The sequence below is a fragment of the Epargyreus clarus genome, unplaced genomic scaffold, assembly GCF_041222505.1.
Source record: "Epargyreus clarus isolate Ecla_fem2 unplaced genomic scaffold, WU_Ecla_fem_2.2 ptg000008l, whole genome shotgun sequence".
Lineage (NCBI taxonomy): Eukaryota > Metazoa > Arthropoda > Insecta > Lepidoptera > Hesperiidae > Epargyreus > Epargyreus clarus.
The window spans coordinates 360,870-374,982 of NW_027332216.1; the positions used below are offsets into that span (position 1 = coordinate 360,870).

The 14,113-nt window shown below is 32.6% G+C and overlaps 1 protein-coding gene across 1 annotated transcript in view; it reads left to right on the forward strand.

Moving 5' to 3' along the window:
* The window catches only part of Ets (transcription factor Ets), a 28,671-nt gene extending 14,837 nt beyond the window's left edge, over positions 1-13,834 (forward strand). The window contains exon 2 of the mRNA XM_073075512.1: positions 10,254-13,834. Coding sequence (XP_072931613.1) covers positions 10,254-10,482 — 229 coding nt within the window. The 3' untranslated portion in view covers positions 10,483-13,834. The remainder of the gene's footprint in view (positions 1-10,253) is intronic.
* The last annotated feature ends 279 nt before the right edge of the window (positions 13,835-14,113 follow it).

The window sequence follows — 14,113 nt, forward strand, 5'->3', positions numbered from 1 at the left end:
GACATGGTGTGAATTTTAAAACCAGTCTCTACATACAAAATTTACGTTTAACTCTCGAGCTTAAAGTTTATATTTGTTTGTGAGTGTGGGTGGCGTAGGTATGCAACTCAGTGCCAGTTCGAGACAAACACATGCACATTTCAGACATGTTGGATCGAAATAAGAACAAGAGAGCAAGATGCAACAACATTACAAAAATAATAATAACTAAAATATTTTTTTAATGAATCGAAAGAAATTATAGTGAAAACTAAAATACGTTTTCTTATAGGAAAGCGACACCTTCTTTTGTTTCACGAAACTTTATGAAATAAGTTAACTTCAGAATTTTTGTTGTAGGTACTTACTGAATTTTAATAGTTATAAACGCGTAGGTTATGATGAATGTTTTTATTTCCTATGAGATCAATAACCATAAACATTATAACTCTTAATTATTTTATAGCTTTAAAATATAATAGTAGAATGGTAGACAATAAATACATTTATTGCTTCACTAAGAAAGTAGCTATAACCTCAAGTGTTTACATAACACTTAAAACTTTTCTGTGAATCTAACACTTTTGAATTTTATTTAATAACTAAGTAAATATTAACAGTACAATTGAAGTTAATAGACAATAGAATCAATATGTATTGTTTATCAGCAGCCGACGTTAGTGCAGGGACAATGACATGATGCGTCAAATTCCAGCGATCCTACTGACGCAATGAGACACTTGTCAAACCATGCCAGTTAACCGACAGGCGAGAAATTTTCAGTAAAAATGTTATGGAGATCTTTTCAAAAATTGCAACGCCATTACCTGTTATTAATAATCAATCTATCCAAAGTTGCCTACCAAAGATTGACTTTTGAAAATATCTTCTTAATAGGCATTGTCATTTTATTGATCTTTGATAGTCATAAACTGGAGGGATTGTTTATTAATAACGGGCTTATGTGAATATAACTAAGAGAAACAGTAATAGATTGATCCATTATTATCGATTTACTTTTAAGCTAATATCTTTAAACTAAACAGGATAGTTCAAAGAAAATAAGATCCCATAAGAAAGCCTCATCTCGTTTTGCTTTTAGATAAAAAGTTACATGAAAATATCCTTTTTGTTAAGCCTTCACTTTAAACTAGTTAATAGTATATTTTCTACCAAGCTGTTGAGTTTTTACAGCCCTTTTGATAGGCCTCACTTTTAATTACTAGTTAATAGTATTTTCCTCGCAAGCTATTGAGGTTCTATGCATTATTTAAAATTGCTCACTGAACTCTGTTAGTGGTACAAGTCTTTTACTCATAACTGGAACAGGGTTGGCGATATCTGCCAATTTAAAAGTGGAAATTTTATGACGTCAATGATTTCAATGTACAAATTAATGAAATTACCATTGCTCTGATTCACATGCAATGTGGTTAGAAATTGTGAATAAAGTGTAATAATTCCTACTGGAAAATAAATAACAAATACCTAAATTTAGTAAAATCAATGAAAGTCGTTAAAAATTCTAGCGATTGGAACATTTTTGTATTCCAATTCTGGACATAGAATTGAGGGAAGTCCAGACCTCTTACATATACATACTTTATCATATTTCCTCAAATAAATCAAAAGAAGGTACGGGTTAATGACCAACCCATGTCGAATGTCTTCAAAATACCTGCAAGACATCTAATCAAGTTTAATGGTACCTTCCAATATATTTTATTATATTGATGTAGCAGACGAGCATGCAGTCCATCTGATGGTAAGTAGGTAGGCCGGTAGGCCGGCCAAGGACATGTGAAAACAACTCCATTAAGATTAGAGTCCTTCTTGCGGTCAGCCACAGATGCGTTGCAGATCACTGAGGACTAAATTGCAACACCTCGGATAAGTATGTCTTTCTTGACCGTAACACAGCTGTTATAAGGCAGAAATAGTTGTGGCGGTGGTGCACAAAGGATTGTACCACCTTTAGACTACCGTGGTAACCGGGACCATAGATTGATATATTCTTCTTACATTTAAAATGACAAAAATAGTATAACATTAACATTAAACACACGGTCCTAAATTAATTTCTCTGACCCAATTATTTCGTCTTCTGTATTAATTCGAATATAACCACAAAATGGTATGAGCAAACAAACATACCAATTATTACACTACAAACACATCAATTTAAAGTGACGTCAGTACCGCACCTTGGTAGATCATTTTCAAAATATGGCCTTGATTTTAATGAGTTAAAGCCATAAACTGCGAAGTGCTACGCAGTTCACTTTGATACATTTTTGTCTACAATACATATTATCTTTTGATCACAATTCATAAGCATATTGTTTACGAATTGAATTTGGTAATAATTTGCCCCCGGCCTTCCTCGGTTGTGGGGAGAAACTGCCGAAAATGGTGTCATCAAAATAGTTTTAGTTACATTTTAATTGATATAGTACCTATTTGTTTGTGAAACTGTTTTGATACATGTAGTTTGGTTGTTTAGGTAGAACGTAACTAATCTACAAAGATATGCAACGTAAGGCGCAGTCGGGAGTTGGATGGGTGAGCGCTAGAAGTTTTTCATGGGTTCATTGCTTCGGAAGGCGCGTTAAATTGCCGATCCAGTTGTTATTATTGGATAGTCATTAAACCTTGTTGAGCGCTTTGTGGACGGTTTGTACATGGGTGGCCACTGACCTGTTTGTTCTTCCATTAACTCACATTGGGACAGTACAGAGAAACGCCCCCAGAAGCCTCCCTGGTGTAGACACACCCGTGCCCATTGTGGGAGGTTTACGCCAGAAACAGCTAGAGCGACAGTATTTTTTGAAAAACCTTTTTTTTTTAAATAAACATTATGTTAAGGTAACTTTTACAAAATATTTCTATTGCTATTATTATCAACAATATAAATAAATAAATGATAATTAATCATTTGTAAATAGGCGCGGAGTTACAGACAGAGTTGTAAAAAAATAATTTCGCACAATTTGCTATACAAGGTTATTATAATTTATTCAAAATCCGCACGTGTAAGTCCATCGCGTGTAACTAACGTGTTTTTTTAAGTTCATCGACCTTGAATCCGATTAAAGGGAGTTAATTAATCATTAACTACCTTATAAAAAACCGGTACATGATTTTTTTTTTATAATATAGGAGTAGCAGACGAGCATGCAGTCCACCTGATGGTAAGTGGCTACTGCCGCCCATGGACATTTGTAATCAACCCCAGATAGGATTAGATATTCCTATCTGAGGTCAGCCACAGATGCGCCGCTACCCCTGAGGACTAAGCTGGAACGCCTCCGAAATATCTTTGTGACTAATTCCAAAAAAAATGCGTTGCTTGATTTACAATTCAAAAAGTATAGTGAAGTCTAGTGTGTCTTTAGTCAGCCTTTTTTCTGCTTAACGCAACATGTTTATAAACGGCCCTAGGGCTATCGACAAAAGCTGATAACACTAATCTTTTATCGGGAGCCTCGTCCCTACACGGCCGATAACGAGTTCATACACGGCAACAACATTAAACCGATAAACTTGACTGTAACCTATATTCGTGAATGCAGCCCGCGAATTAACTTTCTGATAACTTTTTATGCTACGATAGTGACATTTGCATTTACTTTAACTTTAGGATCAATGTTTGGTTCTTTCGTTCGTTCTCTTTGAATATTTGTTTGTTTACTGGTTATTATAAATTACATTTTAAATTAATTCAAATATTGATTAAATATTCTCTGTTCTTTGTACAAATGTTGCTAGGGAACTAAAGTAGGGTGTATGCCTCTTCTTTAAAGGTAAAGTGAAGTTTAAATTATTTGTCACTAAAATCAAACTACTCCTAAAAATGTATGCCACCAATATTTTCAGTCATTTCGCATTTTCCCACAGTTACAGGTTTTATCGTAACATTATTATTATCTAGGGGATTCCCATTATCGATAAGAGCTACTATTGAAAAACATTAAGGTGAACCCACTCACATCTTAACAAGATAGTCACGCAATGGCCGCTCATCTGGTGGTTCCCCGGCAACACCATCTACATACCCACTTGATACTCGTCCAACTACAATGTAAATAAGCCATTTGTAAGCAGAACCCGTCTCACTTTTCGCAAACCGGTTCGCCTTGGGTCCGCTGCCACGTAAATTGATCAAAAATTTGATTTGCATACGAGTGTGGTATAATTTTTTGCTGCCTCACATCTTTGGGCGCCCTTAATTTTGACTTTTCCCTTTTGAAGCTTTAAACCTTTTCTTAACTAATGTAAATTTATTAAAACCAAAACGTTAAAAAATAAAAATATATGACTTTATTTCATGAATATATTATATGAACATAATATTTTTTAATTAATATCATAAATAAGGTAATGGTTATACAGACTTTTATTTAAATTAAACAGAGTAAGAAGTGTTTGCAATAATATGAACATAAAAAAATGAACAACAACCAAAAACGTTATGGAAAAATCTGAAGTGTATGAAGAACTAAAATTAAACACCGACAAAAAATACAATCCATCCGCAGAACGGTCGGGCGAGACCCCAAATTTGGCACAAAAACATGTTTGCACAACCCGGAGCCACGACTCGCATGTCCAATTCAATTGGTTGGCCCGATGCAACAGGTTTTGGCACCGAATGCACGCAAGTTGCAATAAAATGCGCGTCGACTCATAAGGATTCAGCAAGGTTTATAGCAACTTTACGATCCATAGGCTTCTTGATAACCAATAAAATATAGATAACCTTAGCCCTGGAGTCATGAGCAGAGTAATTTCCCTATAAATTTTAGTTTTACGACCATTATCAGATAGTTCGAGTCTTTTACCTATTCTGTGGGCTACTTTTGATGCAACCAGGATGCAGGTAACCTGGATATTGTAAGAGGCTATCCGATTTCTAAATGACACAAAAAGCAGGTCTGATGAATATATAATTTTGAATGAGGCGGATGTTACTTATTTGGCAAGTTGCATTTCATAATAAATGTAAAAATGACGGATGTATTGAAGACGATTGTATGGCGCAATTAAGACTGACAGAATTGCAGTTACAGTGTATTACTATTATATAATACAGATTCAAAAGTTTAAAGACGAAAATGAAACAAAACTATGAAATATTCAGAAAATACAAAGTTTGTAAAGTAATTTATCAATAAAATATACTTACATTAAAGATTATCAACAGGAACGTAAAGATTGAATAAGTTAAAAAAACGTTAAAGATTTGTTTAATGAATATCATTAACCTGCTGACAATTTCATTGACTAACAACAATTTAATTTAAATAATAAAACATGTAAATAATTAAACAATGTAAAATTTAAAGTCATTACATAACTGTTATTTTCATTTACTCATTTTCAATCAAGTACCGATTATAACAAGTCTTATCTCAGTAACAGCTAACAAAATATTTACATTTCTGATAATAATAGAACCCGTATGAAGTAAAAGGTGAATTACCGTCAATTCATTGGAACCGAATGCAACAATAAAATAAGCGATTCATCTGAATTAATTCAGGTACTTTACCAGCTTTAAAATTAGCATCTGATTGTTAATTCCTTACAAGTATTTCCTGGCACTGATCGTACAATTTCATTCTAAATGTTGGTCATAAATCATTATGAAGCCTCCAATATATAACTTGCAAAGATTAAGTCGCAATTCTCGTACTTATATTACCTTCATGGAAACTTTATTTACTTAAGTAAACATGAAAACAACAACAGATTGAGCCATAACACAGATCAGCTTGTCAATTACGGAGCGATATCAATAAAATTAGCGTTGCGGGTCGCATTGTTGTATCATTAACCTTCTGTGCGGTGTCGCCACTGTCACCAGCAAGTGATTCATCGAATTTGGATGCTCGCTGCGTGTGCGCGAGGTCGTGGCTCGGCCTTGTGTTGTATCACCCGATCAGCTGGGCCAAGGAGGCGTCCCTACGTGATGCGCTTCGTGAAATGGATGAATTGGAAATTTTTCATGATCCATTAAAGAGGACGTTTGTCTTCATTCGGTACAGAACTTTCAGCAATATGTACTCGTAATAGGGATCAGGTTGTGTCGATTTTTCGATTTATTAATCTTATCAATGTAGTTAATGAATTTATCTTATGAAAGAATTATCAGATTTCAAAATCGGTTATGGTTTTACATTTGGATATTCATTTTATTTTATTAATTTATTTTTTCGTTGATTACATTATTTTACTATAGGTTCCCCAGTCGTGGAACACGAATTTGTACCTAGCAGGTGGATAAAAAGAGGGTTGTATTCGCAACCATATTCGAGTATTCATATTGTTATATTATATAACTGTATCTTTTACATAATGTAAAATAAAAAGAAATAATATCACGACTGGACATAAAGAGCTTGCAAAACACAATGAGGACGCAAGCATTTTACAACTTAGTCATCACTTTGGCACAGTTAAGGGCCAACAAACTTAAGTCATTAACGTATGGCACAATGGTAAATACTCATATATCCTGAAATGTACGTTGGAAGAAAGATAATGTGGATCTAATGGGTTGTCACGTCACTGACAGCATACAATTCTTCTTTGTAGCGCTATGGGATCGTGAGCGAAATTCTAAAGATTTTATTTGTCGCGTTATTCTAATATGGAGTCCATTTTATTACATACTCGCGTACCGCATATAATATTCTACAGTAAATTTTATTGAGGTCTAATAATAAACCGTCAAAATTGTATGTTTTTATATACACTGAAATTTTGATAAACTTTATCATCCGAAAACTTTGTATCTTGGAAATATTTAGCGCCTTGTATGTGAAACGTAAAATAATATTTTAAAATGATAGCTTCATTTCAACTGTCAAATGGATATTTGTAATCTGCGATACAGAAGCAAGCATAATGTTTAATGATATTTCCTTCGGTAACCATTAATATTATTATTACTAAAACAATTAATATTACTTAAGTCAAGAGAACATTGATGGGTAGACACGTGAGTAGTCAATGCCATGGCTGTTACCAGCTTGGCCGTAACTAGTTTTATAGCTCGTAAAACTGCATTATTTACTTTGCAATCTCAAATTGTCCAAGCATTCGACCTAGCGCTGTCATTGTTAAAGGACAGTAAACAAAAGGAGAAAATAAATACAGATAATTATGTATTCTCTCGGCATGGCCGATTCAGTATTGGAGTAGAATTTTAAGGACTTTATTATTGGCCTATTACTTTTAGTTTATGTCTAAAGACTGTTATTAGTTAGCATCTTAATGTAGGACCAAAGAATGAAATGATGTGAATGGATGTAGAGGACTTGTTACTAGTAGGAATTGTACCAATGGAATAGTCTACAAAAAATTCTACGCACGATGCGATATTAGAAAGACAAATTAATGATTATTATAAAATTTCATTGTTCTGATTTCTGATAAATAGGTTCTGAATCGAGCAATCACAACATATCATAGGATATAATAATGGTGGTCGTAACATAATGCAATTAAGATTTAAAATTACATCATAAATGTGGTAGTGCGAATGTTATAGTTATCATTAATTGACCAAACATTAATTGAACAATTAATTGAAATTCCAAAAGAATTCTGCAAAATATGCATTATTAGAAAATAGTTTTGATTTAATTTAATTTATTTTATTTTATTTTTAAATTAAATTAATCTTAAATACACAATTTTTACATTCATTTATTTTTGAGGTCTTCAAAGTGAGCCACTATGCTCATTGCAAGTGATAATGGCAACAGATCAGGCATATGGAATGCGCTCGTTTTTCATTCAGTTCTGTTATATTCAAGTTGCATTTCATATATTGCCTGCAAAGGGACTATTATTAGCTACATATTGAAAACAAACTCGTCTGTCTGCTGTCAGTTGAGTTTTTCATTAGATGCTCGCCGACAAGGTCGTGCAACGCTTGACCGACGCGTCATTATTTATATCACGTTAATTCTACTTGTGTTGTTCAGTTAATATTTAAAATTTAAGATATCGCTGAATTTTCGATATTATTTGGCTTTCGAAATTAATTAACACATGCTTTAGCGATGAACGCAAATTGTAAGGAAATCTACAAACATGAGATTTGTCGATAAAAGTTTTAAAAGGTGCGCGAAGTGTACCAACAAGCACTTGGCCAGCTTAATGAAACAAGACTTAACCTTTTTTCATTCAGAAGACGTTCCTTGCCCAATAGCGGAATAGTGATTGGTTGATGATGGTGACGACAATGACGACACTAAATAGTAAAGTAGCAAATTCTACGAAAATTAATAAAAAAATGCCATTAATAAGCAATAAAATGTTAGTAATCGAAGATATTGTACGAATTAACATTAATTAATATCTAACGTTATTAATTAGTGACAATAAACATTTTAATGACTTTAGTTAAAAGTTATTTGCATTTGTTGCTTATGCAAAGGTTTACGGTTGCATTGAACATAAACCACTTAAAACGTAAAATATAAGTTCAAATACGTAGTAGGTACGTAATGTTATTTTCTTTTTACGTTGCACTTCATAATTGCATTTTTTTTCTTATAACGATTGAATTGCAATCAAGTGCTTGCATTTTTAGATAAAAGATTTATATTAAAACTGCATCTTTTAGTAGTTGTATTAAACCTGGTAGGATGGCGTGTTATAAATAATACTAAGAATTAATTAATTTTAGTGACAAAGAAACTAGCAAATTAATTCCAACAATGCGCGTACGTAGTTAGGGAGTTGCCAAGGGAACGCCCCACATCGTTCCACCGAGATTGAGTTCCTAGCATCGAATCTATCAGCACGAATATATGCCGTTCAAAATCAAATGATCAATTTAGTTAATTATTTACATGCAAGAATACATATAATGATATACGTATGAACGTAAGGCACGTTAATTTTACTGGTTTTCTTATAACTCAATGAGTTGATGTTACTTTTCAGTCAAATTGCATCATAGCATTTAACAATCAAAGTCGACAAATGTCATTATCGCCAGTTTTTATAATTTTCATCAGCTTTCTTTTAAATTTGTAACGTACTTAAATAGTCATACAGATTTTTCGAACGAAAAATGGGTGTGTTCCTCCATACGTCTTGAAGACAACTGCGATATTAAACGACGTAACGTTTCATTCGCGCTAACCATCCCACACGTTGCCAACCTGATAATGGCCGCAACAAGTAATCCTTGACTCGCACCACAATTATCTGGACACTTTGCATCAGAACTTGACACCGATGTGTATATACCCGTTTCATTCGCCGACATATAAGTCGCTGATGCCAAGAATCCATTTAATGACCGGTAAATTATATAAGACGATGTGTTATTATATGTAGTTGAACTTGACTCGATTGTGATTGGTTACTGATGTTAGTTCTGATGTAGCATGATGAGAACAGGATTTATCTAAAACGTATTCTTTGGATGCAAGCAGGATATCAAAATATAACAAACTGAGATGCTCTAAGAACACCAAGCTTGGTATTTTTTTATACAAATAAGACAATATTTTACAAGGTCATTGCAAATCATAAACAAATAACATCTAATCAATAATGCTCAGCAAAATCAAAGATCGCATTAATTTTATCGTCTGTAATTGCATCTTGCATGCTGTCTTGTTCAATAGAAGGATTATTGTTCTAACCTTGTCTCGTTGCATCAGGACCTTGAATTGGAATTGGATCACAAAAGAAATTGTTGCAATCATGGAAACGCATAATCGATAGTTTAAAGCCCTTTTTGTTCTGCAACCTATCATCTTCAAGTTCGATGTTATCATTGCAAAAAAATTGCAAAATAATGGTTCATTACTTGATTGTAAAGTATAATTATCGCTTTATAATTATTGGCGCGAACAATTATCTTTTAATATCAAGAAATATCAGGGATTTAACCTGAGTCTTTGTTGAGTAAATGGTCGTAAAACTAAATGGCCAAGCTTGGATTCTGAGTAAATGTTGCATTTGAACATAAAAGCGCCTCGTACGTTGACGTCATGTGGCACAGAAGCATGATTTGAATATAAGTTTATCGTGTATAAGTATCTAAGATGCGGCTTAAAACTGCTTAAGACGCAAAGACCGTGTATTAAGACAACAATAATGAAACAAATTGTTTACTTGTCTTTTAGTGAGGCTATTTGTGGAATTACTTGATTGTCATCTCCTACATTCTTTAGCAAATTATAGATGGATGGGTAGATGACACGCTTTGGCAAATTATAACGTAATTTTTTTTTTGTTTACAGATTCGTCAAACCCGATGAAGTTGCGAAGCTTTGGGGGCAAATGAAACAAAACGACAACATGACCTTCGAGAAATTCAGCAGAGCGATGAGGTACCACTACAGGCAGTCGGTGCTGGTGTCCGTGCCGTCCCACCGCCTGGTCTACCAGTTCGGCCACAAAGGACCAGATTTCAAGACCGACAATCCAAACTTCGTCAAAGTCAAATTGGAAACGATGACCTACTCCTAATTTTTGTAATCGAAAGGAAAGGCTAAAGATATTGGGACATGACGCCCAGTAAAACAATGTAAGAGGGACGTTGGATTGTATTAATGTTTAATGTAGCAAGGAGCCCTGGTTCAGCTCTCTCTGAGTTAGTTAATAAAGAAAGGACAAATTGAAAAGTTGCCGTATCAGCGATGAATAGAAAAAGACGATTTTGTGCAAAGATATGAAGCGAAGCGTACTCCAGCGAATAAATTTTCGATGGATTTTAGACAAAGCTGTTGTTTTTTTGGTGTTGAAGAGAGTTATTCAAGGGCTAAATTGTTTGGAACGATAAAGATTAGGACATTGTAGGTTAAGAAAGAGATAATGGATAGATAGATGTTTTCCGAAATGTTCTGAGTGTCGTTAAGGAACTTGTTTCACCGCCGGGTAACTCGAGTAGATTTGTGGAAGAAAACGTTGAGGATAACGATTTGAAAAAAGTATTTTGAATTACGTTGATTCGAATAATATATCTTTTTTACTTATCGCCGTTTACTCGTTTGTGGTGGGACAAGTTGGTAAAAGTAAGCTCAATATGTATGGTTCGGTATAGGTTCAGTGGTTGTAATGTAAAATGAATGTTGGATGGTTGACCCCGTCAATTAATGGTTGTAAACCCCTGTTGAAGTGTCCATATTATTTTTTTAAGTGATCTTTATTGTATTTTTACAAATGGTTTTACCCTCGACGTGAATTTTTCGTGGTCGAACTTTTAACGGTTGTTCAGAGCTACGGATTTTTGATAAAGTATTTTTAAAGTTTCGATTGTTGTTACCGTATGGATAAGATTAATAGTTTAGTAATAGTTGATACGTTTCAAACATTCCGATTTTATTTATATTATTATTTCATTAGTAAGTTATTTAGTTTCCAGTTTGGTAGAGTATTTGATAGATGATGTTGCCATACTTCTTAATTGTTTCTTTAAGAGTTGTACTTAATTTCATATCTCCGTTTTCATGTCATGCATAATGTATCGTTTTATTAATTGTTTATGATATATTTTTATATGATTATTTAATGATAACATCACTTTTCTCAGTGTTAGTGTAATTAGAATTAAGCTTGAAAAATTGGCGCGAATGTGCAATAAAATGACAAGTGTAAAGATCTGCAGGCCAAAGATTAAGTAGTTTGAACAAAAATGGTACATTATTGTTTTTAAGGTAAAAGAAAGATTTTTGACAATGTTATTATAATTTTAGTATTAAGTTCGTGACTCTCAGGCAATCGCTGTGATGTAATATAAAAATTTGAAAAGTTTCGCTTCTGTAAATAGGTACTAGTTTTTTCTTATCATTTTCACAAATCATAATGAACTTTATACTTTTTTACATCCCTTAAATACATCACAAAAGTTACCATTATTTAGGGCAAATTATTTTGCAAGTAATCGTTAATCTAAGGTATTTCTGACTTCTTTAATTAATCTATTGTAGTCTATCGAAAAATATGATGTTCAGTATTCAGGGTAATTATAGGTTTGATGTAGTAATTAAAATACATAGTTCTCACTACAACATGGTCAATTCAGATATTTGAGTACAAAACCTGTGTCTTAAGAATATACGTAATTACTGTATCAAGATTATTAAAACAATACTTGACATTACCGTAAGCCAACATTCATAATTTTAAGATTGTCGTATTAAGCTCATAGACTTATATAAAGGTGCGTATTTATTATGTAATAAAATAATTATCTCACATCTTTTTTGTCGTCCCTCTTACCCATCTATTGTAGTCATAATATAAATAAAATTAATTCAATTTGTAAAAATACGTATGTACGTATTTTCAAAAATAAATATTACTACAGAATTTTGTCAGTACACTGCGTAATAAAAAGTGTGTAACACAAAATGGAGGACGTTTACAAAATGGCGCATATGCCACCTAGCTTCATTGTAATAAAAGTGAATTATTTTTGCAATCATCTTAAAATGGAGGAAATATACAACGAGTTCTAAAATAATTGTAACTATCTTTAGATTATTATCAAAATAAGAAAACAAGAAACTGATAATTTATTAAATTCATATACGACTCTACCTAATTTGCTAATTTGTTTTTTTTTAATATAAACGATTTTTATTTTTTATTCCATAATATAATATTCATTAATAATTAATTTCTGTGAACAAGTGCTATAATTTAATTTACTTTAATAAGTTTTAATTCGAATACTGTTTAATGAGTTAAATATTAGTAACGTCATTAAAACACCACTATTAATTATTTCAATGTAAAAAAAGTTCGAAGTTTGGACTATAAAATTTCCTTGGAATGTTTTGACTTTAATGGGCATGTTAGCTAGAAGGTACCCATTTATTCTTTACCTTGTATTAAAACCCCCAAAATATATACGTGGTACTTTAACTGGCCGAATTTACGTTTATCTTATTAAATACAACGCAAATGATCTTTTGGAGCATTCTATAAATAATACCGATCTCAACATTCCGATAATTAGATAAATGTAAATTAATATAGTTGGAGCTCATAATTAAAATTAATGTTTCTATATTTATATTTTATCGCATAGATTTAAATATTTATAGAACTAGCTCTATCGCTCTACGATAATACAGAAATTACAACGAAAAACAGCTCACTGAAGTTATTTTCATAGCACATACACATATACACATTGGTATGTTAAAAAGTATTTTGGCAGTAATCTGATCTTACTGGGATTACTGCATGTTTCAATTTGTTAGTTCTAGTATCATAGTCAATGATATTTTGGCCGAGGACTAGAACCAAAGATGTCGGCTCTAGTGCTAGACAGAATGATCGAAGACGTACTAGTGTAGTTTCGTTAGATGTGTCATAATAAAAAAAATGTTATTTGTCTATTAATTGTTCAATGTTGAACAATTTAATGTCTCCTGTTTTTACAATAAAATTTTCATTTTTGCAATGAAATCTTGTATTATTTGAATATATTGTTCGTCATATTATTGCTTAGTACGTATTATTGCTAATTTCAACTGGTCAGGCATTGCATTAATATTTTGTTTTATAACTTTATTACTTAACTGGCATTTTTGGTACAAAGTCTTGGCATAAAGTCTTTGTTGGTCAATGGATCGAGCGATCGAGCAAAGTATTGTTGATTTAAATCTATGCTATTCCAATATATATAATAAATGGAGTGTACTGTAAACAATTAAGTTAATTAAGAGGTTGAATAATTGATCTTACTGCAATCCAATTGTATATTATACTTCGTAGGTTAAGAAATGATCATTGATGGTGGTCGTGCGAATTGTTATTGATTATTTGATTATGTGAAATAGAGAACAGATTATACGATTTTGAATGTGAATGCATTTGTTTTAATTTAATACCTGTCACCTCTTTAATTAAGGCACTTTAACCAAAAAATGTTGCCATAATAAAGAACTAAATCACGGGTTTGTCAAACATTAATCTGTTAGATTCTTTAAAATGACTCATATGAGCCAAAACCCGAGAGGTTTTTACCAAGAGTCACTGTGGAGTCACTATCAACGCCTTGGCTCTATTATCTAACGCTTGACATAGCGGAATGTATTGACAAAAATAATCAATTTATAAACCCGTAACTTGGTTCCCAGATTTCATC